This window comes from Pyrus communis, chromosome 2 (genome assembly GCF_041283825.1).
Source record: "Pyrus communis isolate YQ-2024b chromosome 2, ASM4128382v1, whole genome shotgun sequence".
Taxonomy (NCBI): Eukaryota; Viridiplantae; Streptophyta; class Magnoliopsida; order Rosales; family Rosaceae; genus Pyrus; species Pyrus communis.
This window is the reverse complement of record NC_142566.1, coordinates 24,090,325-24,117,093: the sequence shown is the minus strand read 5'-3', so window position 1 is coordinate 24,117,093 and position 26,769 is coordinate 24,090,325. Positions and strand designations below refer to the sequence as shown.

At 43.2% G+C, this 26,769-nt stretch overlaps 4 protein-coding genes and 2 pseudogenes across 4 annotated transcripts; 2 read left to right on the top strand and 4 right to left on the bottom strand.

Annotated features, from left to right (window-relative positions):
- Positions 1-1,312: 1,312 nt before the first annotated feature.
- On the bottom strand, positions 1,313-5,621 carry LOC137747724 (E3 ubiquitin-protein ligase SPL2-like; annotated as a pseudogene).
- A 2,068-nt stretch (positions 5,622-7,689) lies between these two features.
- LOC137748459 (putative glucan endo-1,3-beta-glucosidase BG4) lies at positions 7,690-8,733 on the bottom strand. The gene has a single exon (XM_068488612.2). It carries the CDS (start codon positions 8,719-8,721, stop codon positions 7,690-7,692), a length of 1,032 nt encoding a protein of 343 aa, XP_068344713.2. The 5' UTR covers positions 8,722-8,733.
- Positions 8,734-9,383: 650 nt separating this feature from the next.
- On the bottom strand, positions 9,384-12,691 carry LOC148698796 (putative glucan endo-1,3-beta-glucosidase BG4 pseudogene; annotated as a pseudogene).
- A 3,716-nt stretch (positions 12,692-16,407) lies between these two features.
- Positions 16,408-19,210, top strand: LOC148698795 (uncharacterized). The gene is made up of 5 exons (XM_088679050.1): positions 16,408-16,677; positions 17,593-17,742; positions 17,869-17,937; positions 18,157-18,816; positions 19,184-19,210. The coding sequence occupies exons 1-5, from the start codon at positions 16,408-16,410 to the stop codon at positions 19,208-19,210; spliced, it is 1,176 nt and encodes a 391-aa protein (XP_088535176.1).
- Positions 19,211-19,528: 318 nt separating this feature from the next.
- Positions 19,529-23,246, bottom strand: LOC148698794 (uncharacterized). Its single transcript, XM_088677761.1, has 2 exons — positions 21,269-23,246; positions 19,529-21,222 (listed from the first exon to the last, which is right to left on the bottom strand). The coding sequence occupies exons 1-2, from the start codon at positions 22,379-22,381 to the stop codon at positions 21,076-21,078; spliced, it is 1,260 nt and encodes a 419-aa protein (XP_088533887.1). The 5' UTR covers positions 22,382-23,246; the 3' UTR covers positions 19,529-21,075.
- Positions 23,247-25,628: 2,382 nt separating this feature from the next.
- LOC137748460 (auxin-binding protein ABP19a) lies at positions 25,629-26,564 on the top strand. Its single transcript, XM_068488613.2, has one exon. It carries the CDS (start codon positions 25,745-25,747, stop codon positions 26,372-26,374), a length of 630 nt encoding a protein of 209 aa, XP_068344714.2. The 5' UTR covers positions 25,629-25,744; the 3' UTR covers positions 26,375-26,564.
- The last annotated feature ends 205 nt before the right edge of the window (positions 26,565-26,769 follow it).

Sequence of the window (26,769 nt, the reverse complement as noted above, 5' to 3'; positions counted from 1 at the left end):
AGGGCACATTGGAATGGACGTGGTCAATATCAGAACACAGGAGAACGTCCATCAATGGCAAAGCTGACAGACAAGCAGGCAAACTTAGGCAACCAGGGTCGAGGTAACCTGAATCGGGAAACTGAGGAACAGGCCATGCGGGAAGATAGCAGACCCATGGCCGTGTCAAAAACATCACTCACAAGGATGCTCAAAACAACCCCGACATGATCTTAGGTACGTTAAACATCCTTGGTCACTTCACAAAAATTTTGATTGATCCGAATGTCATCCACTCAGTCATATCACCCTTGTTTTCTCAAATGATCCAACCTCAAGGTACTCCTATCAGGTACGTATGTGAATCGCTATGCTACGAGGCGAAGTCTGTTACATCCAATGGGAGTACAGAGGATGCCCGTCCTCATTAAATGGTGCCAGTTAATCTCATTCCGTTGGATATCGTGGACTTTGACGTAATCTTAGGAACGGATTGGCTGTTTCATAATCATGCTTTGGTAGAATGCCGAAACAAAGTGGTCACTTTTCGACGACCAAGCATGCATGTGGTCACTCTCACAGGTGAACGTAGGAAACTGAAGCATGAATTAATCTCCGCCATAAAGGCGAAACGGATATTGAGGAAAGGCTGTGAAGGCTTCTATCACATCTTATTTGAAGAACGCAATCCACTAACGTTTGGCGTTCAGCTCGTGAAAGAGACAAGCAAAGCCACTAATGTTCGGCTCAATAAGAAACAAAGAACATTGGTATGATTGGCTAGCAAAGCTCATAGGTAATTCGTTTTTTATTTTTTTTTCATGAGACATCTTGAACTAGATCTTGTTCAAAATAAACTTACGTGTAATGAAAGATCTTATTTGAGATTTTGTTTTTGGAGAATTATGTTTGTTTTTTTCAAGTGACGATCTTCAGTTTGAACTTTTCTAGGAAGGATATTGATATTATATCCCTCAGATCTTTTGTTTCCAAAGAGACTACGTGCATTAAAAAAATCATGTTTATGCGAGATAAAGCATTATATTTGAAAGTGTTGTGTTATATCATTTATGTTTTGTTACAAGAGCGGACAACTCATCATAGTAAAATAGCTCAAGATAGTTTGAGTTCAATATAGAACTTCTAAGTTTTTAAGGTCGTTCGAGCGCAGCTCGTTTATAGCCCATTATGCTGAGAGCAAAGAAAGTGATGAAACGATGTAACTAGAAAACCCCCTCACCATATAACTACTTTCCTACTACTAGCAAAAGTGTGTTTTTTCCCCCACAAAGATATTGAAGGAAGGGGATTTGGCTAAGCCACAAAATAAGACTAGAAAAACTGATGCTAATTAAGATTCATATATTCGTACCAAAACTAGAATTTCCTTCCGACAAAGAGGGCACTTCGGTGAAACGTGATTTTTCATCAGTACACTACATGGTTGGCAACAAAGCAGATGCCCACAAGGAAGGAATGCGTTCTGCCTTCTACTCGTAAGACATACGACACACAACTGATGCCTTGGAACATCATCCTCTGCATCCACTTCTTGAACTTGAGTTTCAGCTTTGTTCTCAGAAGCACGGATTGATTGCAGTAGCTGCCTTTGTTGCTTGCACGCTTTCCATCAATTCCAAATCCTGAAACAAATATTTGTAGATTAACAAGGATTTAAGTTTTGGTTTTGGTGGTATCTATAGCTTGATCTTAGAGAAATATTGAAAGATATATATATATATATATATATATATATATATATCAATATCGGTGGAAGAACAATAAACAATGGAAACGTGATATAAAACACATAAATTGTCTGAAACTTCTACAAAATTCCCAAATCAACCATCCGCATTTAACATATAAACTTAGTAACAAAACTTGGAATATTAGATGCAATGTGGAAAGGGATTGTTCTATTCCATTCCATTTTGTTTTTCCTTTAGGGTTTTTATGAAACCTTGTAAGACACAAATTATGCAGAAAAAGTAATTAAAATATTAAAGCATCATGTTAAGTAGTTGTATGCGAACATAGATAGAGCAGTTGTATAAAAACTTTATATGCCTTTGAATTTCAAACCAAACTTATGGAACATTGACTAGAAAGTGCAATGAATCTTATTCTCGGAATTGATCCCAAATCGGTTGAATTTTATCACAAGGTTATTTTGGTTCTGGTGTTTAGTCAACCTAATTATTAGACTAAAACTTAATTTGTTTAAATATTTTGGTTGAGGTTATTACCATCATTTAAGAGGTTTAACTCTTGCATTTATGCATTCAATATCCCAACAAAAGTTAACTTTAGACAAATTTAAACAATATTATTAAACTATCATAATTACTCAAAAATCAATAATAGAGTAATATTGTTTATTTTTCACATAGTTCTAGCGAAAAAATAATGTACCCACATAATTATTAATATATTTTAAGAAATAACCATTGATACATTTTCAAACATAAATTAAATAAATACATGTAATAAACATGGTTCTATTCAGCAAAAAAATGGATACAAATTTAAAATAAAAATATATGAAAAAAAAAATACTAAAAGGATATATTTGGAAATGACTAATAAGTTATTCAGTTCTAAAATTAATAATGTTGACTTTACTAAAAAAAATAATAATAATAATAGTGTTGACATGAAAAACAAATTTAATATTCAAATAATAAAATGAACAAAAGTCAAACCACCTTAATGAAAAAAGTTCAATTAATGAGAAAGAGAAAAATAAGATGTGAAAATCTAATTTATTTTTTTATCAAAACTTGTATCACGGAATTTCTCAAATGTCTAAATTGTGAATTATTCACCGAGATAATTATAACTCACATTGCCAATATTACCAAAATATCTTTGAAATTTCAGAGAAATCTAGGAAAGATAGTGCTTCGCCCCCTATCGAGTATATATCGACAATTTTTTTTAATACATTGATATTTTTACATTAAGGGGAGGGGGAGTTCGGCTAAGTCACACAATGGGCAGCCTAATTTGGTATTGAATTCGTCATCTACGAGATTCGAACCTAAGACCTCTCAATTCCAAGTGAAGAAGAATACCACCATACCGTAGTAATGAGTGGCATATCGACAATTTTTAAGAGAAATTTTGAAATAGGTCCAATTTTATAGACTACTTTTTGAAATAGGTTCAATTTTTAGTGACTTTTGACTTTTGAAATAGGTTCAATTTTTAGTTACTTTGGACCCATATAAAAAAAACCTCATTTTTTTAATCATTGGTTGAATGTGAAGGAACAAGAGGATATATTTGCACCTGACAGCAGAATAGCCAAGGAGGCCAATTGACATTGAACCAAGAACAATCCCACTCCAGAACAATTGTTTTGTACGTAATGCAAGATCTACAACCATCTGTTCCTTAGACATCCTAGAGCTGCAAAAGATACATCAGTTAGAATGCACACATCAAAGTACAGATTCAAAAGAAAGTGCTGAGAACAAAATCCACTTGCAGAAAATTGGGAAGATCCTTGCAGGACTTGACTTCCAGCAGTCCATTTTTGAAACTGTAGAGACCAATAGCACTAATTTCCCTTCCCAAACGAAGAATCTCCTCTTCCTCGAGCACTCCACCCTTGAAACCCAGAAGCAAAACAAACAAACAAAAAATCACATTACAAGAGTTAGTGAAGTTAAAAACACTAACTCAGATGATAAGACCATCTCCAGCTATGATCGATAGGACCCGTCTCTAGCAAACGGGCTATCAATGAGCTAAGGGCTACCATGCTTGCTAAATATAGCAGGCAACTCCTTTAGCTAGGGCTATATTTTTTGTGGAACCCACATGGGCACTCTCTCTATATTAGTATGTAGCCCTATGCTAGAGACGAAAAAGATAGGGTTCGGGTTATACATTAAGAAAATGATACTTTGGACGCCTAAAACAATGAGAAAGAAAAATTGCAAAACTCACTTGGCACTCGTCACGGCCATAAAGTGCCTCGAAGAATGAACAGGGAGAAGGAGAAGCGATAACAGGGTGCAAGCGTCGATAAACTGTAGTGAGAGGTAACGGCTGCCTTGATCTATGCACATTTACAACAACAAAATCGGAAATCGGTTTTTTTTCGCGACCACCGCCTTCAACAAGAATGAAAGGAACCTACACAAATATGATTCAAAATTACCATTCATGTTCTTTTTCTCTTTTCTTTTTTTTTTTTTTTGTTTTTTGTTTTTTGTTTTTTGTTTTTTGTATGTGGTCAAATGAATTATATAAGCAACAAAATTCACAGAAAATAATGAAAATACATAATTTGAGCACCTTTCGTAAGGAGCTTGATCCTGGATCTGTCAAAGCTCTCCAAAGTGCTCTCCAATACGCTCGAAAATCCCACCATCCGAAAAGGGCCATCCATTCGTTAAATACACACCTCACAAAAATTCAATTTCCATTTCAGTTTCGTCCAAAAAGACTACAGACAGACTACAGTGACAAGAAACAAAAACGTACCGTTTGAGTTCTCCGAACAATGACGGCTCTATCTATTGTTCCTCGTGAGACGAGTACATCAGACTTTTTAAAGATATTCCATTTGCTGTCGTCCAAGGCAGACTTGGCTTCAACGGTGCCACGGAAGACGGCGAGCTTTGCAGTGAACTGGTCGGATTGATCAAACGCGAGGCTTGGCCGGAGATCAGAAATTTTTACGGAGGGAGCGATACGGACCTTGGGTAGGACCGAGGAGTAGGAGCTCAATTTGAGCAAGGTGCGCACCGCGGCATACCCTAGGGCAACGCCCAAAATGGGGCTGTCGGGCGAGTTTGGAGACTAGGAAGATTAAAACTTGCTCCGGCGATGGCATTGGCAGTGGGTTTCGTCAGGGTTTGCTTATACAAGATGAGCGATGGCCTTAACCCTAAACCTAAACGAGAAAGAACGTGACAGATTATTTGGTATAGGGTGATGCTTGTTAAGGGGGCCAAAGAAATATAGAAGAAGAAGGAAGGCTTTCAGTGAATAGATTTTTGAAATTACATAGAGACTTACAGTGAGTCTATTACTCTCGTACTTTTCACCTTAATTAACAGCATATTCTCTAGCAAACGTGATTCTATGAGATCATAATATCCTATAATCCTAACAGTTCTAAAGAAACCTCATTGTGTAAACTACATTTGAACCATGTCTCTAATAAAGAGAGACCCACCAAAGCAAGCCGGTCCCACCGCTATTAGAGAGATGTAAATTTAAAAATGTAATCTCCCTAGCTGGTAATTAATTCCTTTGGTATATGGGTGAATTGTTGAGAATTGTGAGAGATAAGGTGTATTTTCCTTCTTTACAAATCATTGTATATATTTAGACTGGACGTCTAAGCTTTCATATTGGGAATGTTAACTACCCTTCCTATTTTTCTTTCTCCTAATTGTCTTCCCCGCTCCCCTACTAATCGATTTATTGACCCAGTCAGTGCGTTGAGTGCTTTTGGATTGGGATTGAAGAACCTTATTTTGCCAATACCATACGCTTTGAAGAGTTTAAGCTTCAACGACGCCTATATGGATTTGAATGGCTGCTACGAGCTAGAGAATAAGCATTATCAATTGCGAAACTGCCATTACCTTCTGATATTTAACCGATAGATCGAGTGCCATATCATATGTGTAAACGTGCATAAGTGTACATTCATACATCTGATATGAATTAAGTTAACTGCCTATGTTTTGAAATATGTTTGTAGGAAGGCTCCTTGCATCGTTCAAAACTGTTCCCAAAACTAGCAGTCATCAGTGCTATTTTGTTACGCTTATAGCCCATGAGATCAAAGAAAGTGATGCAACTAGAGAAGGTAAATACACAAAACAAGAGTATTTACTTCATGAGGGGGAAAATTACCGAAACTTATGGAACTCTAACACTAAACCCTAAGAAATGCAAATTGATGCTAAGATTCATATATATTCGCGCTGCAACGAGAATTTCTTGCTGGCAAATAGGGCACTTTGGTAAAATAGGAACTTTTCGCTAATGCATTACGTACAGCGTTGGCAACAAACCAGATGCCCACAAGGAATGAATGCGGATTGCCTTCTATCATCTGGCATATGACACACAACCGTCGCCCTGGAACATCATCTCCTACATCAAACTAAAATAGATTATAGTTAACGCTATGATTATTTGGATATTCTTGAGAAAGACCCTAGAAACAAATTTTAATAAAGGATTAGGGTTGGTGTAGTGGAAGCTACTCAAGGGTCTGTCGACGAAACTCTCCAGTTAGCCATCCATATGACATCAGATTCGTCGTGTTCGTATTTTGTAGATTAGGGTTGGTGTAATGGTGGCCGGTGCCATTTCATATGAGAGCAGTGACCATGATTTAAGTGTGAGAAGTAGGTTCTGGCCTTGCTCGACTGTAGAGTTTTTTTTTTTCCCATATAGGACAATGTTGTATATTAGTGTAATCGTTGGGAACTGTAATTTAATGTTAGTATGTAAAACTTAAAATTAGCCACTTAGTACTAAGGTATAGTAATATTCTTTTTCACTTGTAAGTGAGAAGTCTTAGGTTCAATTCTCGCTAAAGGCGAATTTGAACCACATTATTGCTAGCATATTATGAGGCTTAGCCACTCTTCCACCTCATTAGTGTAGATAATATCGTTTGTTAAAAAAAAAAACATGATAATATTCTATGTTTAGTATATCAGAATGTTTACTAAATCCGACTTGATATGGTTCTATGTTTAGCATATCTATTCTCATAATTTGAATGTATTTTCTTAATTGTATAATTATTGGAACAAACATTCCTTAAAACCGTTGCCACTCTCAAAAGACACTCAACTTAATGAGCAAACCCTAAATCGGGACGACTTAATTATAAATAACACAATAAAGAAATGTAAAATCCACAGATTTTGTGATTTCCAATCACATTATTGAAACCGAAATTTAGATAGAGGCAGGATTTTGCAACCCTAAGCTAGAGTTGGTGCAATGTAAATAGAGCTCCATGTTGTGGTTGAAGAATGGTTACCGTCTCGCTCGAATGAGTGTCAATCAAGAAATAAGCCGGTAGTGTTCATCCATCTTATCCGCTGAAAATTGCATGAGCATTACAATGCTTCCAATTTGAATTACTCATATGTCACTCCACCTCCCTCTAGTTAATCACAATCTAGTAAAGGATAAGTATCAAATGTATAGTTTGAATCATGGCGACGGTGTTGAAAATCAACGATATAAGGAAATAGCAACTGAGGAACCTCAAATACGAGGCATGATATAGAAAAATTGGCTCAGCAACAGATGTACTACAGACTCTTAAGATGCCACTCGAGGAGTTTCTGGGATGGCAAAGTAACTCCAAAATCCTACTCGAAATGTTCACATCGATGCAAAGATACTAAGGAAATATTGTATATGCATTTACATTCAAGCCATAGAGCTCCTAAATGTAACTGAACTGATAAAACATGCAAGCTAAGCTACAGAAAACTTAACCGAGATGAAAAAGGGTCACACTTTAAGTGTGAGAGGCTAAAAAGAGTGTTTACTGATTTTCTTAAATAAATAGTGAGTCAAACTGAATAATCGCAAATATATTCAGTCATCTTATAATTACAAAATATGTTAAACTAAATCTTTATAATTAATATATAAAAGAAAGAATAGAAAGATGCATAACCTGATCTTGGATAATATCTAATTTATGAATTAAAAGACAGGGTAAACAGGTTGCATGTTAGGATGAAAAAGTCCAAAATGTTGCTCCACACCATTAGGTTTCTGATTCTCATTGAACATGGCAAACATGTACCCTTCAATGTAAGCACCAGGTCTTTTCGGTGTCCCTGCCATCGACGTTATGTGGTTCATGTAGTTCTTGTTATATGTCGCAGCAAGTTCTGGAGTGGTGAAATTTCCGTTCCCATCTGAAGGCCAACCGCTCTCAGACACCACCACATCAACCACATTAGCCCCAACACCACCTATTTTCTCCATTGCTGCCAAAAATGCATCAACTATGGCATCAAACATGTTATAATAGCTCAAACTTCCATCCTGAACCACGGGACTTGTCGCAGTAAACTGAGCGTAGTCTAACCGAATGTTTGCAGGGTCTGATGCATAGGCAAAGTAAGGGTACACGTTGATCATAAGGGGCGAAGATCGTTGCGCTAAAAATGGAACAATGCCACTCATAATACTACTTACCTCGGACGTAAACTGACCACTCGAAGGTGGGTATGAAACTCCCAAGGCAGACCCTGGCACAACTGTGGTGACCTTAATACCGGCCAAATTTTTTTCATCTAGGATGTTCTGTAGAGAAAGCATTACCGTCAAAACATAGTCACCCAAGGCACCAGGAATAACCTCGTTACCAACTGAAATGTAGTTGAAGATGATATCATTTAAGTAAGGCTCTACATTGGATGCAAACCATGAGTTCACAGCATCTTGACTAACAGCTAAATTTGGTAAGTCTTCATTACGAATGCCTAGCGTGACATTGATTTGTCTCCCTCTCAGTGCTTGGAGTGCTGAGGGGTTGGGATCAAAGAGCCTCATCTTCCCAATACCGTAAGTTTTGTAGAGATTAACCACTTCTGGTGCAGAAGGCAGGTCATTTCCTATCATTCCATAGCAAACACCTATGTTGGGCGAAGCTTCGATGAGGCCTATATGGTTGTGGACGGTTGCTACAAAGGATAAAATGAGTGCAATCCAATGCAGTACTGCCATCACTTTCTGATTACTGAGCGCAATTGAAATGGCTGAGAATTTTTGTGAATATTTTTTATCTCAGAGAGAAGAGACTTTATAATTACAAAATTTGACCTGGCAGGGATTAAATCTTTAAACTCAAGCAATTTACAGCAGCAGATACACTGAATAAAGACAAAGTTATAAGAATTAAAGACCAATACATGATTCAGGAGTTGATTCTTGGAGTGCACGGGTATATCTTTTTCTTTGATTGCTTTGACAATGAACAAGACTGCCCTCGTAAATTTCTTTCACTCCTTCCATAAATTTCAAGTTTTTGCATTTATACTTAATGATTTTCTAATCAATACAATTAAATCTATCATGATGATAAGAATCCCGATGACGATATTTATCCAGGTCTGAATAAATGCACAACATCCCTCTTTTTGCTTCTTCATTCACCATATCAACGAATATCGTACTATTCCCTTAAAAATTAAAATGGTGAGGAGAATATATATATGTAATGAGTTTGATCCCTGTGACTAGTCCGGTAGTAGGTGCTAGTTGGCCGGGGCATTGCGGTTCCCCTGCGCACACCAGTTCAATTACCCTCCCTAATTGGAAAAAGTTATAGAGAAATTTCAAGATCATGCACTCTCTTTATTAATTACATGATGGATACATAAGTTTTCTTAAAGGTTAACAGGTTGCTTGTTAGGATAACAAAGTCCAAAATGTTGCTCCACGCCACTAGGTTACTTTTTTTTGAAGAACCACTAGGTTTCTGATTCTCATTGAACATGGCAAAAATGTACCCTCTAACGTAAGCACCAAGTTTTTTTGGTGTCCCTGTTTCGAGGTTCTGTTCTTCACAAAATTCCTGTTATATGTCCCAGCAAGTTTTGGAGTGGTGAAATTTCCAATCCCGTCCAAAGGCCAACCACTCTCCGCCACCACAACACTGACATCAACCCTCCAGCTTTCTCCATTGCCGTGAATAAAGCATCCACCATGGCATCAAACAGGTTGTAACAGCTCACGACCCAATCAAGGGGCTAGTTGCGGTAAATTGTGCAGAGATCAAGAGTAGATTCGTAGGGTCTGATGCATAGGCGAAGTAAGGATACACGTTGATCACAAGGGGTGGTCCTTTCGCGGATAAATGAAAGAATGCCACTCTTAACATTGCTTGTTCTGATGTGAACGCACCACTCGAAGGCGGATAGGAAGATTGTAAGGCATTTCCGGGCAAAACAGTTGTCACCTTAATACCGCTAAGTTTTAATCGTGGAGAACTTTTTGTAGATACTTCATTACAGGAAAGACATACCCTCCCAAGGAACCAGGAATAACCTCATTATTAACAGCAATGAAATTGAAGTTAACGTCATTTAGGTGTGTTTCTACATTGGTATTAAACCATGAGTTCACGGCATCTTGATTATGTAGCAAAAGATTCTGTCAAGACTGATCAATTTCTAGTGAAAAATTGCATTAGATAATTAATTCATTCTAATCATATATAGACGAAATCACTTGAGATGATCATGAATATACGTCAATAAAAAAAAAATTAACACCCTATTCTAAACTATGGGAGTGGAATTCGAAATCGGGTGCAGAAATAGGGGCATATCAGTCTAGCCAACTTAACTGGGCATAAGTTTGCAGCAAATTTATTTAAAAGCGGAGCCTAAAAACCTTGATATTTAGTGGATAACAATGTATAAGAAGGTAACACAACCTCAAAGAGCAATCGGGGTAAACCGGTGGCTACTGGTTGGAGGGATGACACTACCTGATTGATGAGATGGCTAAATGAAGTCTCTCTACCTAAAACAACTTGAGCCTTGGATTAAATCAAGAGTAGTTCATTCCATATATATGCCCTGATTTGAGATGCTTGTCTGCTTTTAACGTCATAACCTGTTTGTTTAACTTTTCCTCAGATTTTCTTATATGCACGTTGGATGCTGCTATTCAATTTTAGGTCAGTCCTGTTCATTTTGCTTTTTTATTTTGCCATATTTTTTCATTTTTTTTCACACAAGGATGTACTCCCGGTGATACCCAAGTACTAGGGTTTACTTTGAGATTAGTATGATATTGTTTGGGCCCGAAATAATATTGTTGGGCCGAGCATAGGGTTGGGCTCGGCCCAAAGCTATGTCAACTACTATGGGTTGCTTGATAGATTCCGGGCCAGTTAGCAGGGTCGGTCGAGTCCTATCCTAAGAAGGAATATTCCAGATAAACAAAAAGGTCGAGGAAGTCCTGGTGCAACCAGAATTCCCGGTCAGCAAAGAATAAAGCCTCGGAAAAGGGGAAAGTTCAAAGTCCTAATGGGAGTGGGTTTGTTCGAAGTAAAGTTGGAATGGGACAAGGACTCCCAATCCAGATAAGGGCGCGATTCGGTCTCAAGGAACGGGTGCTATAAATACAAGAAATCATGCAACAAAGAAGGAGCTTGAATTCAACATACAATTGCCCTGCGCAAAGCTTCTCAAATACCTTGAGATTTTTTCCTTTTCTTTTCTGCCGACACACCTTCAGTTTGGATAAACAGCATTGTGGAGGCACCCGGCGAACACCTTCAGTTTGGATAAACAGCACTGTTGCCGCATAATCAGCCGACCGAGAAGCACCTTCAGTTTGGATAAACAGCACTGCGTCAATGCCGACTGGTTACCTATCTAAGTCTCGGCCGAGAAGGGTTTTTGAACCCTTGTTGGTAGAGGTCACCTTGCTAGCCCTCTCGGTGTAGTAAGGTGTTACGAATTGCGTTATTCGGCGTACTGGACGCCGAGTGATTTTATGATTGGATACTCACAAGTGAGTTTCAGAGTTCGGCATTCCGACGGCCGAACTACATTCACCATCAAGACATACATCACATTTGAGTACCTGTGTCCATATAGTTTGGTCTCGATTCGACGTGCCTATACTCTTACGAATATAACCACAGTGACCAAATCGGGCTCCGACGATTTGTGAACTTCGCAGAATTAGTAGCCTTGTCTTCAGGCTTTAGAACCCAAAGACCGAGAGTGTTCCTTCCTCGGTCGCAGTCACAAGATAAAGAAGTCAACAACGCGCTCAACGCGACATCAACAAATTTTACTCCTCGGCCGAGCTTGGCCGACAAGTTGGCACGCCCCGCATTCAACCGAATGACGTAGTTAGCTTATTAGTTACTCGGCCTGCGCGCCACGTAGGTTTTGTATTTTTAGAGTCAACATTTTGGCACGCCCAGTGGGACCATTGTGCTAGACCTTCGGAGTTCATGACCATTGAGACACGGTCTGTAAAGAAGAAAACAATCATGGGAAAGTCAACAGCTGACTTACCAGTGCAAGACCTTGGGCAGGATTTGCACCCGGCAAAAAATCCGATCATTGTTGCGCCGCCCGAGGCCACAAGCGCGACACGCCGAGAGAATGAAATCTATCTCGGCGGACAACCTCGCAACTCAGAAGTCTCTAACCAAACAGCAGGCATGTTCGTTGAATGAATAATGGAAGATTGCGACGACGATGGTGGGGAGGGTTCTGATCCACCACCTAGGTTGTTTCTTCGGAGACGACTCGATGAACAGTATTTACAGGTCGAGCAGTCGATTGGTCAAAAGATGAATGATTTACTAGACGCAATACGAAGTAACAACGACACACAGACCATGCAATAGATCCGATGGACCAAACCAATGAGAAGAAACCGCTTCCGTAAACATGACCGAGGTCCAGAGAATGATTGACTCGGCCCTAAAGAAGGGACCGAAGTTTCCAAAATTCATCCATCCATACCCGGCTTATGTAGAGAGGTTTGAATACCCACGAGGTTTCAAGATCCCTGATTTCAGTCTTTTCGTCGGAGAATCGTCTTTATCCTCATTAGAACATATGGCTTGGTTCACGGCGCAGTGTGGAGACGTCAATAGTGACTTCTATAAATTACGGCAGTTTAATTTTTCACTGACAGGCTCAGCTTTCGCTTGGTACATTAATCTCCCACCCAACTCCGTACAGAGTTGGGAAGAATTAGTCGAGAAATTCCATGAACAATTTTATCAGCCGGGGATGGAAATGTCCGTATCATCGTTGGCCAGGATGGCTTAAGCGTCTGACGAATCTCCAATGGAATACCTAACAAGGTTTAAGTCGGCCAGGAATTGGTGCCGAGTACCTCTCCCCGAAGTGGAATTTGTCAGGATCGCCCTAAACGGTTTGGACGTGGAATACAAAAAGAAGTTTCTAGGGGCAAATATTCAAGATATGTACGAACTTGCTCAACACGTTGAGCAGTATGATTATCTGCTCCGAGAAGATAAGATGTCAAAGTCACAATCCCGGGGAACGTTGTATAAGAATCCCACAGTTAGCTATGCATTGGCCGAAAACGAGGATCCTCAATATGCTAGTGTGGACGCGGCCGAGATAGTAATAGATAAACCTTATGTCTACAAGACGTTAGCTCAAGTTAGTCCCAAAGACACCAAGACCCGTTCGGCCGCCGAGGAAATAAGTAAAACATTGAAAGTATACACTTTCGATATCACCAAGGCCGATGCAATTTTCGATCAATTATTGGTAGCAAAAATCATCAAACTTTGGCTGGGGCACACTATCCCTAAGGCCGACGAATTGAAGGGCAAGATATACTGCAAGTATCATAATTCTAATAAACATGCAACCAATAACTGTGTTGCATTCCAAGACACGATTCAAAGTTGGATCGAGAAAGGAAAGTTAAAATTCCCGGAGAAGTAGATGGTGGTCGACGTCAATCCTTTCCCCTCAACAACAATTGGTATGGTAGAGGCTCATTTCCCTAAAAATAAAGTAAAAGGGAAGGCCGAATATGGCCCGGTGCAGCATGTCCGTAAGCAGAATGGTCAACCACGACTGAAGATTGATTTATTTTCAAATGCACCACCAGCGGAACGCTCGGGGCCACCCATCGATGAGGCTATGACGGGGTCGAGTTCTGAGGAAACTCATGAATCAGTGGTTTTATGCGACCATTGTAAAACACCAGTCGAACCTAGGAAAAAGACGTCTTCGACACCAACTTTAGGCCCACCATCTATGACCTATACAACATTGCCAAGGGGATTTGGTAATGGTCCACGACGCCAAGTGTTTGAGAGACTCAGCCCACAGGTACGACCAAAAGACCAGGCCCCGGTCAGGCGGCGTCTTAACTTTGACGTACCTTTCTATAACGAGGATTATTACTCGCGCAATGCCAACAGGTCGTGCTCACCAGCCGATCGAAAAACGTTCAAACCACCCAGGACACCGGATCAACGCTGGTACAGTTACAATTCTCCGACTGGCCTATATATGGCGTTGTCTAAATCTTAAAAACGTCGTCGCCAACGGATAGTTTGCATGGCTCGACGACGAGAAGTGCAGGCCAACCCTGCCAACTGGTGGCAACTAAAAGATGCCTTGGAAAGCATTAGTGAACGGCCAACCCCGACTATCATGACCGAGTCACTCGAAGGGAATAAAGTAGCGACTCCCGACTTTGAGACCACTATTGAAGAGTCTGAGAAACGTATCAAGCTTCTTCTCCGGCCTGGGGAGACGAGAGCTCGTCTCGAGAATTTTAGATAAGAGGCCGAAAGGAAACTTTCTCCGTTACCACCGCTCGAACCATTCATCAAAATACGACGCAACCTGCACCCTCCATTCCTCGGTGACTCCTTGGAATACATGCGAGAGTTTCATAAGAAATATTCCGCCAATGACTTGTACGGACTACCCAATACGTGTCAGGAAGCCCTCGACCTAGCACTAACTTGCCCTGATGCCGAGCAAATTATCCAGAAAACTTCCGACCCAGTGATAAAAGCTAGATTCCAACATATACGGGAGGCTCGAGTCCTTGGTTTTGAGGTCGATCCCTACACGGATATTGACGCCGCCGAATTACCCTTTTCTCTCGAAGACCTTCAGCATTTGCGATATCATTTTGAAGTTTTCTCGGCTGTATCTCTCTTCGGCCTCACAGCCGATGAGGAAAAAAAGGTAGCGCGGTTGGATGCATATCTAGACACGAGGAATGCCCGTATCGCCTATGAAGAACGAGCCCGTAAAGTGCAGGACCAAGATAAATCTTCAGCAGTAAACATGGTCGAGGAAAACAGCCAAAATAAGCTAGACTCGGTCAACACGCCTCAGATGCCGGTTCACACCGAGGCACTCCAAAGTTCGATTGAGGATGCTCCGCCGACTATTACTATGGTTACTTATACGGAAAACAACGACCACGATCCGATGGGTCCCTCGGTCCTCGAACATATGGAGATCAATATGGTCCACGTCCTACCAGCTGAGTTCCAACCAAGTACCTATCAGTCAAATTTCTTGGACGGAGACGTAGTTGCTGAGGAAGCAACACAAGTGGATTTCGTCGCAAACGACGACGATAGGGAAGTCCGAAACGAAGACAACCTTAAGGCAGCTTTGGCTGAATTATTCCCATGTTCCCCCTCGGTTAATCTCCAACATCTAAAGCCGTTATACGTCACGGCTCATATCGAATGATTTCCCATTTCTAAAGTGTTTGTCGACTGTGAAGCCATAGTCAACATTATGCCGATGTCCGCCATGAAGGCCTTACGCCGTTCTGATAAAGAGTTCATCCCGTCAGGTATAACTATGAGCAGCTTCATCGGCGATAAGTCCCAGACCAAATGAGTGCTCCCGTTAGAAGTCAGCATTGCCGGTCGTCACCACATGACGACATTCTTTATAATTGACTCAAAGACCGACTATAACGCATTACTTGGCCGCGATTGGATCCACCAAACTAGTTTCATTCCTTCATCACTATACCAAGTCCTCATTTTTTGGGATGACAAATCGGTCGTAGTACACCCAGCCGATAATCAGCCATTTGAAACCAACATGATTCAGGCTCGCTATTACGATGATCACGTCGGCTATATCACCCTCCAAGGTTTTAACGAGGATGGGCGGCCGACGAGAATTTCGGTACAGAAAGTTATTGAGGTCGGGGCTGAGACTGTCCAACAGGATTCGGCGAAACTTGGCTTGGCATATTTACTCACCAATGTCGATGATTGATACCACCAAGCAAGAAAGGCGTCAGGCCGCAGTTTCATTGACAATGGAACGTCTGCTGGCCCATTGGTACACCATTGCCAAGGAACCAAATTCCGGCATCAACTTAATCAAATTTTTGGCCGAAGCGGATAACGGCCCCGTTCTATCTTTTGATAAGGTTCAGGCCGCACTAGTCGAACTCGAAGACAATCGGCCCCAGGTTAAGGACCCATTGGAGGAAGTCAATGTGGGCACAGTCGATGATCCTCGAACATTGTTTATCAACGCGTTACTCCCACCGTCTATGAAGGTCGAGCTCCGTAAATTACTCTAGGAATTTAGAGATTGCTTCGCATGGAACTATCATGAAATGCCAGGCCTCGATCGAAACCTTGTAGAGCATGAGCTACTCATCAAGGACGAGTGTAAGCCTTTTCGACAACCCCCACGTCAATTTTCGACCGAAGTACAACTTGGCATCAAGGACGAATTAGTTTGGCTTCTAAAAGCCGGGTTTATTAGGACCGCACAGTACGTCGAATGGTTGGCCAATATCGTCCCGGTGTTAAAGAAAAGTGGAGCCATTCGCATTTGCATCGATTTCCGTAATCTAAATCTGGCCACTCCCAAGGATGAATATACAATGCCAATCTCAGACTTGTTAATTGATGCTGCAGCTAATCATGAATTGCTATCTTTCATGGACGGTCATGCCGGTTACAACCAGATCTTTATCGCTGAAGCCGATGTCCACAAGACGGCTTTCCGCTGCCCTGGGGCACTCGGTACTTACGAATGGGTAGTCATGCCATTCAACCTCAAGAATGCTGGTGCCACATACCAACGAGCCATGAATACGATATTCCACGACTTAACCGGTACAATCGTCGAAGTTTATATCGATGATGTGGTGGTAAAGTCTAAGCGCCGCCAAACGCATCTGGATGATTTGTGGCAAGCGTTCCTTCGCATGCGCAAGAATAATCTCAAAATGAACCCGGCCAAGTGTGCCTTTGGTGTTTCGACCGGTAATTTCTTAGGGTTTTTGGTGCACCATCGCGGTATTGAAGTCGACGAAAATAAAGCCCGCGCAATCATTAGCGCCCCACCTCCGACAACAAAGAAGCAGCTCCAGTCATTACTCAGGAAGATAAATTTCCTCCGTCGCTTCATCGCCAATTCGGCCGGTAAGATGAAGGCATTTTCTACGCTCCTTAAACTTAAGGATTCCGACAAATTTGAATGGTGCGAAAAGCATCAAACGACATTTACGCAAATCAAGGTGGCCCTTTCCACACCACCCGTGCTAATTCCACCTTGTCGCGGCAAACCCCTTAAATTGTACATTTCGGCAGTCGCTGAATCCATTGGTTGTCTCCTCGCGCAAGATAACAATGTAGGGTGTGAACAAGCTATCTTTTATCTCAGCCGTAATCTGAATTCGCCGGAGCTCAATTATTCACTTGTCGAAAAACTTTGCTTAGCTTTGTTTTTCGCCGCATCAAAACTTCGGCATTACATGCTCCCATATATTACACAGGTCATCGCCCAAAAAGACGTGATTCGTTACATGCTCACTCGGCCCATTGTCAAAGGCCGAATTGAGAAATGGACGCTCGCCTTGTCCGAGTTCAGCCTACAGTACGTACCCCAAAAGGCCGTCAAAGGGCAAGCTCTCGCCGATTTCTTAGCCCAACACCCTTCCCCTTATGGTTTTGAGGGGGGCGACGTCGACATCGGTTTAATCACAACACGTGATAACCATTGGACTATGTATTTTGATGGTTCCAATACTTCGACCTCGGCTGGTGTTGGTATTGCCATTCAGTCACCCGACCACTACCGCTGGTATTTTTCTCTTAAGTTGGATTTCAGCTGTACAAATAATCAGGCCGAATATGAGGCCCTCATCATCGGCCTCCACGTTCTACACGATTTACGAGCATCCCGCGTTCTCGTCCTCGGTGATTCCGAACTCGTGATTAACCAACTCAACGACATGTTTCGTTGCATGAGTTATACTTTAGCGCCCTATCACATGGTCGCTACCTACCTGCCTGAGTCGTTTGAACGGATCACATTTGAACATATTTCGCGTATTCAGAACACGGACGCCGAAGAACTCGCCCAGATCGCCTCCGGAGCACAACTCACGGGGGGCAAGCGAGGCCGGGTAACACCCACAAGCTTGCGATCGTACCCAGCCTTGGTCAATCGGCAAACTCTCCAATGCACGCACCTAATACGCACAAGGGTGATGTCGCTCCCATCCTTACTAGAACGAGGAGACCCCGTAGAAGTATGTGCCGTCCAGGTGCAACCAGACAATTGGAGAAAGACGATGCTACGATACCTCGATAACCCCGATAGGAAACACGACCGAAGAACGAAGGTCCTCGCCACCAATTATGTGTCATACCAAAATGAATTATACCGCAAGGGTGAGGACGGGTTATTACTATTGTGCCTCGGCCCACACGAGGCTGCCCAAACAATGACCGAGGTACATGAAGGAATTTGTGGGGCTTACCAATCAGGACGAAAGATGCGTTGGTTGCTTCGACAACACGGTTATTTTTGGCCCAGTATGTTAAAGGATTGCATTGAATATGCACGGAGATGCGTACCATGCCAGATTCATGGACCCGTGCAGAGAGCCCCGGCCGAATTACTCCACTCGGTTACTAAACCATGGCCGTTCAGGGGATGGGCAATAGACGTAATTGGCAAAATCACGCCATCGTCGGGGGCGGCAAAACACGCGTGGATAATAGTAGCAACTGACTATTTCACTAAGTGGGTCGAGGCAAGGTCATATGCCGAATTAACAGCCAAAGAGGTATGCAATTTCGTAGAGGAAAATATTGTGACCATATTCGGCGTGCCAAAAATGATCATAACCGACAATGGCACCATATTCACGGCCGACAGGTTTAAGGAATACGCGGCAAGTCTGAATATCCGACTTGAGCAATCTACACCATACTACCCTCAGGCAAATGGGCAGGCTGAGGCAAGCAATAAAGTGTTGATCGGCATCCTCAAAAAAAGGGTAAGAGAAAGGCCTGGGCTGTGGCATTTGAAGTTAAACGAAGCATTACGGGCATACCGAACTTCACCCCGGTCGGCCACTGGAACTACTCCTTACGCGTTAACTTATGGACACGATGCTATGTTACCAGTCGAGTTGAGTATAAACTCATTACGAGTAATCGAGCAGAGTAGTTTGTTCAGTATCGAATATAGTCAAGCGATACGACAAGAATTAGAAGACTTAGAAGAAAATCGGATCGACGCGGGCAACTTGTTAATAGCACAGAAGAAAATTGCCGAGCGAGCGTATAACCAGCGCGTAAGACAGAAAATGTTTCGCGAAGGAGAATTAATGTGGCAAACGGTGTTGCCTGTTGGGATTAAAGACCCCAGGTTTGGCAAATGGTCGCTGAACTGGGAAGGGCCATTCATTGTTCATAAAGTTCTCGGCAATAGGGCATATCATCTTAGAGATCGGACCGGTTTAATTCACAAATTGCCGATTAATGGAAAATTTTTAAAAAAGTACTATCCAGTCACGTGGGAAATGCAAGAATAAATACCATTATATTAATAACAAAAGTGAGCAGATACAAAAATAATTTTCTAGGGGGTCGAAGGGAGGAAAGTCTCGAGGGCAGTTTTTAACTCCAGCCACTTTACTTCGCTCAAAATTATCTCAACCTGCCTCGTTTTCTTGTTGAGCTGCAGTTGCTGGATGTGCCGCATGCCGGCAGCGAAGGCCATAAGTCGAGCTCTGTTGGCCTCAAAATCCCTCTCAAGCTCTGAAGCAGCAGCAGACCTTTGCCATTGAAGCTCAGCAATTTGACTCTGGAGGTCGGAGATCTGGCGATCAAACTCGGTCAGCTGCGCTTTCTTGGCCTTTATCACCTCCACCTCCGCTCGGCCAGCCTCATGCGCGACCTTGGCCGCCTTCAAGTCGTCCTCGGCCCGAAAAGCTTGTTCAAAAATGGTGAAGTGCTGCCGAGTCCGCTCCAGAAGGTCAGTGAGGTAGGAGATATTCTCCGTGCTCAAGTAACCGCCGCTGGCAAAGTCATTTAAGCACTCCCCAACGGAGTCAAGACCCTTGCATTGGAGGACTTGGGAGGCGGAGAGGGACAGGTGTTCGTGCAGCCTGACGAAAGCTTGGGTCTCTGGCACGGTCTCCACTGGTTCGGCGGGAGCAACAGAGGAGCCGGCCTCACCAGTCGTGCTCTGAAGAAGAGCGTCAAGTTCCACTTCCCACAAAGGCTGCACATAGAGAAAAACTTGTAAAGGAAAATAAGACGTGGTAATGTAGTGCATGACAAAGGGATTATTTTAGACCTGCCGGGAGGAAACTTCGACTATGCCCTCTGGGTCATTGCTCGAACCCAGGGAACTTAATGGCCGAGCCCAGTGCCTTAGACCGCTTCTCAATTCACGCGGCCGATGGAGGTTATCTACATTTGATGGCCATGACGGTGGCCAAGAAATATAGACAACGCCTGTCGGCGCATAAAATTGTCGGTAAAATGAATGTTCAGGCACCTGACATTTAATATTTCTTTAAGAACATGTCATGATAAAATCAACACAAAAGAGATAAGACTTACAAAGGCCGAAGAGACTTTTTGCGGAGGAATGGGGAGGTCTTCATCCTGCGGATGGAACGACGTTTCGGCCGTCGCCTCAGGATCGGCCAGGGGCCTTTTTCCACGATCCGCCGTAGGGGGATGCGTTTAAGCGGCTGCCTCGACCACCGGAGGAGGGTGGACGGGAGGTGAGTTGGCTGGTCGAGGGCGACGCTCCAGCGGGACCTCGTCACTCTCGTCGCTCTCGACGTCCTGAGAAAACCTTTGTTACGACTAGAAGGCTAAATAAACAAAAGGATGGCAGTGGAATTATACCTCTTCCAGAATGACCGTTGGTTGCTGGATGGAGGGTGCCTCGACAGGTGCGGCCGTCTTCCCCACGGCAGGCGCCATGGCCAGCTCCGAAGCTGGAGCTGATACGACGACCAGATCAGCCGTAGCCTCAGTCGGAGAGACGGCTGGAGGAAGGGGGTCTGCCAAAGCCGGGGCAGCCGGGATAGAATGAGAGCCGGCAGGTGCAGTTGTCCCGGTGGTGTCACTAGGAACAACGTGAATCTCCTGGTCGCCTTTCTTCGCCAACTTCTTGACGCGTTTGGAAGGGCGAGGAGCGTCATCCTCCGGCTCGGCGTCTTGATGGGGGCGTTTGGCTGATACTGTCTTCCCGGTGGCAATGGTCCTCTTCGTGAGAACCAATTTTTTCACCCTCACCACCGCAGCGATCGCTTCCACCTTCCTCGACACACGACCCCCTGAAATAGCAAAGTAATTAATAACATGGGGCAAGTAATTGAAGTACAAAGAGCGAAAGGACAATATACCTTGGGTCGACTCCTTGGGTTGGGCCGCATGAGCTAGTTTGGGCCGGTCGCCGAAGACTCTGCTTACCACGTCTTCGACCGAGGCGCCAAAGAAGTCGCTGGTGTACTCATCCCACCAGTCCCCGAAGGTGTCAGTACCCAAGGATTCAGGAACGGTCGGCCGAAGCTGAAATTTTTTACACTTATCCTGAAACTCCTGCTCCGTCGTCTTACATTCCCTCTCGAATAAACCAGAAAAATGTCCTCGACTTAATAAGGAATGAGTGGCAAGCAGGGGTACAGGGCAACCTTGGAGGTAGCCAAGCTGCCGGGCGACGAAATGGGGATGATAGACCTTCCAGCTGGCTCGGCGGGCATCGCAACCAACGGAGAGGTCGCGGGCCAACACAAATGACCCCCAATGCTGACGAAGATCAACATCTTCGGTCTCGGCCCACGCGGCCGTTGGAAGCCTGATTGAAGCAGGGTACTCCTGGCGTCGACACACCAGAAACTCGTTGTCAGAGAGGACGTCGAGATTAAAGAAGTGTTTGAGGACCTCGTCGGCCCGGTGAGGAGACGCCGGTCGAGAGGCCAGTTGAGGGCCGAGCGCTGCTGAACGCTGGAAAGCAGGAACCTCGGGCCGAATGGTGGATAAGTAAACCTGCAACCAGAGTTGGAATACGCAAAGGGGTCCGTTCTGGTGCGAGTCGATTCTGTTGATGGTCGTCTCGGCCAAGCAGCGGAAGAGATTGGCAAGGATAGCCGGGCTGAACGCCAAGGAGCGACCACTAGCCAGGGCATGGGCCACCGGCATATTCTCGACCAGGCATTTGTTCGACCTGGTACAACAAATGAATTTGTTGTACCAGTAGAATAGGAAGGCTTCGTGTTCTCCCTTCCTAAGGCTTTTCTCGCCTCGGCCGGCGAAGTGGAGGATGAGAGTGTTGTAGTTGAAGAAGTTCTTGTGGAGCTTCTGAACTTCTTCTTTCAAAGGCTCCCGATCGCCCCGGCTGAGTGTTTCGATGGCCCGTTCGTCGAACAGCGCTTTTAGGTCGAGGAGCGAGAGGCATCCGGAAAGGGCGGCATCGATTGGGAGACCAGATGGAGAAGTCCCAAGGATAGCCGAGATGTCGAGGACTGTGGGGCCGAGAGGGCCGAAAGGAAGGATCATGGTGTTAGTGGCCGAACACCATAAACTCAGCGCCGCCATGAGCAGTTATCTGTCCATGGTAATCTCCATGGTCGAGAGCATGATGGCATTATAGATACCAAGGGCTTTCCACTCTTTGCCGAAGAATGCGCTCATTCGGTCGACCCAGGTGGCCCAGGCTGCGGTAGTCGAGGGCCAAGCCCCTTGGGGCCGTGCCAAGCACCATTTCGACCAATCAAACCCCTGCAGCAGAGGTGTTAAGCATTGTTCCTTGAAAAGGTTAGTGATGCACGACGGCACTGCGTCTTTGAACAGTGGGCCCAGAATTTGGTGTGTGGTGGCCAGGTCATTTTCGAAGCGTAGCGTTTTGATGGCGCTCCGGTCAATAAAGTCTTTGCACTTGTTGCACTCATCGGAAAACTTGGAGATGAAGGAGGCCATTGGTAGAGAAGAGAGTAATGCGTGGGTTTGAATGAGGTTTCAAAGAGATGAACTCGAGGGCGTTTGTTTGAGCAAGCAGGAATGGCAAAGGGAGGTTTTCAAAATGTCTGAAAGCGTGGGATGCGAATGGAAGAAATTTGGGTATTTATAGGCGTTTCAGAAAGAAGACAAACCGTTTAATATTCGAAAGCACTAGTTTGAATTGGGGGGAAATTTAACTGGGAAATGGTCCCAATCATTTCGGATATTTTGGGAACCTGCGGGGATAGGATCGAGGTTTTCGAGGATCCAGGACGCACGATTGCGTGCGGCGGCGGTTTTAATGCATTAATGAGCAAGAGACGCTTCGGTGAGTGCACGTTTTCGAGGGCCATGATTGAAAATTGTTAGGATTGGCAGAGAGTCGACACGTGGCTGTACGATCGGAGTAACAAGGATGGTGCAATCATATCCCATAAATATGCAGTGATGGCTATCAAGAAAAGCGAAGTCTAAAAAGCAAAAGATGGTTCCGCTTCTTCAAGGTCGACAGTCGATGACCTCAGAAGCGAGGGGGCAATGTTTGGGCTCGAAATAATATTGTTGAGCCGAGCATAGGGTTGGGCTCGGCCCAATGCTATGTCAACTACTATGGGTTGCTTGATAGATTCCGGGCCAGTTAGTAGGGTTGGTCGAGTCCTATCCTAAGAAAGAATATTCCAGATAAACAAAAAGGTTGAGGAAGTCCTGGTGCAACCAGGATTCCCGGTCAACAAAGAATAAAGCCTCGGAAGAGGGGAAAGTTCAAAGTCCTAATGGGAGTGGGTTTGTTCGAAGTAAAGTTGGAACAGGACAAGGACTCCCAATCCAGATAAGGGCGTGATTTGGTCTCAAGGAACGGGTACTATAAATACAAGAAATCATGCAACAAGGAAGGAGATTGAATTCAACATACAATTGCCCTGCGCAAAGTCTCTCAAATACCTTGAGATTTTTTCCTTTTCTTTTCTGCCGACACACCTTCAGTTTGGATAAACAGCACTGTGGAGGCACCCGGCAAACACCTTCAGTTTGGATAAACAACAATGTTGCTGCAAAATCAGCCGACCGAGAAGCACCTTCAGTTTGGATAAACAGCACTGCGTCGAGGCCGACTGGTTACCTATCTAAATCTCGGCCGAGAAGGGTTTTCGAACCCTTGTTGGTAGAGGTCACCTTGCTAGCCCTCTCGGCGTAGTAAGGTGTTACGAATTGCGTTATTCGGCGTACTGGACGCCGAGTGATTTTATGATTGGATACTCACAAGTGAGTTTTAGAGTTCGGCATTCCGACGGCCGAACTACATTCACCATCAAGACATACATCACATTTGAGTACCTGTGTCCATATAGTTTGGTCTCGATTCGACGTGCCTATACTCTTACAAATATAATCACAGTGACCGAATCGGGCTCCGACGATTTGTGAACTTCGCAGAATTAGTAGCCTTGTCTTCAGGCTCTAGAACCCAAAGACCGAGAGTGTTCCTTCCTCGGTCGCGGTCGCAGTCGCAAGATAAAGAAGTCAACAACGCGCTCAACGCGACATCAACGAATTTTACTCCTCGGCTGACGAGTTGGCACGCCCCGCATTCAACCGAAGGACGTAGTTAGCTTATTAGTTACTCGGCCTGCACGCCACGTAGGTTTTGTAATTTTTAGAATCAACAGATATATATGCAATCTGCAATATGTATGGTTAATCTGCATTGACTGATATTGTAATGATAAGGTGAAATGTAAACAATTATTACAGTTACTATATATATATATACAAAGAGACAGAATTTGAAAAGACTTTCCAGAATTCCCAATAATGAAATCCAAGAACCCTGCGAGACAGGGAACTTCTGATATCCACACATTTCCAATTTTCCTGCCCCCTTTTAGCTGTCAAGATGTCTTCTTATGCCTCCCCCTGACTCAAGGACCACAATCTTCTGCATCATTTTTGGACACTCCTTGTTGTTTCCAATCTTAGATTCTCAAGTCACAATGGCAAAGATTGACGTAGAAACATTTCGGACTAAATTAAACCTTTGCATCTATGAGCTGGCTGTACGCGCTTGAGCAAGCTAAAGTCTTTGAGTACCTCAATCTGATTGCCAATCTGCAAAGTAGTTGGATGTGCTGCTTCTGCTTGATTGATATAGCTAGCGTTATAGAACGCAGTCGGAAAAGCTGATATTCGTTTAGTGGAACACGGAAAAAAAAAAATTCTTATGATACTTCACCCTAATTTGATACTGTGGTGATTCTGAAAAAAGTGGTTATCAAAAAAAGCTGGAAGCTTTTTATGTTTGGTAAACATTCAGCTTCAGTTTTTTTCACAATTTTCGGTGAAAAAAGTCAAAAACACAAAGCTGCAAAACTCAGCTTTGAAAACCAGTTTTTTTTTCACATTTATTTTACATAAAAGTTTATCAAACACTATAATACTGTTTTTTTTTTTTTTTTTTTTTCAAAAGCACTTTTACAAAAAAGTTTACCAAACACTTTGCTGCTTTATTTCACAGCTGCTTATTTTCACAGCACAACATAAACAGTTTTTTTTCAAAGCACAGCAATACCAAACCAGCCCGTATTGTTAATTAAACTACAAAAGATTTGGAAACTTAAAAATTAACAGTAGGAGTTGACAGTAGGTCGGTAGATTTTGTGTACATGATATCTTGCTGTTACTGCATTTTTCAAAAGCAAAAAGAGGCTTCTTGTTGTTATATGAAGAAAATATCTTAATCACATGCATCACAGTTTGAAATCTGTCGCTTCCCTCGGTCGTATACGTTACGTTATAATATTACTGCACATGTGAATCCTTCATGGGCATATTCCAAACAACCAATTGCAAATGGCTCAAGAAATTCACGTTATCCCTCTATATATACAGTCCTAATTTCCTTATCAAGAAATACCTCAAAACAGAAGGCTAAAACCGAAAAAAATTACCAAACGATCCTTGAAGATGATTTTCCCTATCTTCTTCACATTTTCTCTCCTCCTCTCCTCCTCCCTTGCTTCCGTGCAAGACTTCTGCGTCGCAAACTACAAAGCTCCGGAGGGCCCTGCTGGCTACTCTTGCAAAAAGCCTGCTAAAGTTACGGTAGATGATTTCGTGTACTCTGGCCTAGGCATTCCTGGCAACACCACGAATATCATCAAAGCTGCAGTCACCCCTGCTTTTGCTGCTCAATTTCCTGGTGTGAATGGCCTCGGCATTTCACTCGCACGCCTAGACCTAGCTGTGGGTGGAGTCATCCCATTTCACACTCACCCCGGGGCTTCTGAAGTCCTACTTGTTGCTCACGGAACAATAATTGCCGGGTTTGTTTCCTCAGCTAACACGGTTTATCTGAAAACTCTTAAAAAAGGTGACATTATGGTGTTCCCTCAAGGTCTACTGCACTTCCAAGTGAATGGAGATAAAACTCCAGCCCTTGCATTCGTTAGCTTCAGTAGTCCAAGCCCCGGTCTGCAGATTCTGGACTTTGCACTGTTCCAAAACGACTTACCTACTGAATTGATAGCGCAGACTACCTTCCTCGACGCTGCGCAGATAAAGAAGCTTAAGGGTGTTCTTGGTGGTACCAATTAGAATGTCTCTTTCTTTTCATCCCCCGTCTTCTGGGGTTATTCCATGTCCCTTTGTTTTCTCGTTGTGATTGAGAGTAAAAGAGTTCTGTTTAGTGTGATTCTTGTACGCTTTCAGAAGCATTATACTGCTTCAGTCTGACCAATGTAGCAGCAATTATGTTGAAGGCAATATATGCATCTTTCAAACAAAATTCGTTCTTTTTATATTATTTCTATATTATTGAGGTAACATGCTTAATTTTCAATCAAGAAACAAGAACACTAGCGTACCTTATTCATTGAAAATTGCACGATAAGGTGAACCGGAGAAAAATTTTACAGTTTTGATACACAAAACAAGACAGAATTCGAAAACTGTCTTCTTATGTACCCCCACCCACCCCCACCCCCACCCCC

What these genes read in the sequence shown, in the direction of transcription:
- LOC137748460 (XM_068488613.2), top strand. Translation starts at nt 25,745, where the DNA reads ATGATTTTCCCTATCTTCTTCACATTTTCTCTCCTCCTCTCCTCCTCC.
- LOC137748459 (XM_068488612.2), bottom strand. Translation starts at nt 8,721, where the DNA reads ATGGCAGTACTGCATTGGATTGCACTCATTTTATCCTTTGTAGCAACC.
- LOC148698794 (XM_088677761.1), bottom strand. Translation starts at nt 22,381, where the DNA reads ATGGCGGCGCTGAGTTTATGGTGTTCGGCCACTAACACCATGATCCTT. An exon ending in GCGACTTCTTTGGCGCCTCG is followed by an intron (nt 21,223 to 21,268) that starts GTCGAAGACGTG and finishes GGCCCAAACTAG; the next exon opens with CTCATGCGGCCCAACCCAAG.
- LOC148698795 (XM_088679050.1), top strand. Translation starts at nt 16,408, where the DNA reads ATGCCAATCTCAGACTTGTTAATTGATGCTGCAGCTAATCATGAATTG. An exon ending in TCCTCGGTGATTCCGAACTC is followed by an intron (nt 17,743 to 17,868) that starts GTGATTAACCAA and finishes TCGCGTATTCAG; the next exon opens with AACACGGACGCCGAAGAACT. An exon ending in CGGGGGGCAAGCGAGGCCGG is followed by an intron (nt 17,938 to 18,156) that starts GTAACACCCACA and finishes CGAAGAACGAAG; the next exon opens with GTCCTCGCCACCAATTATGT.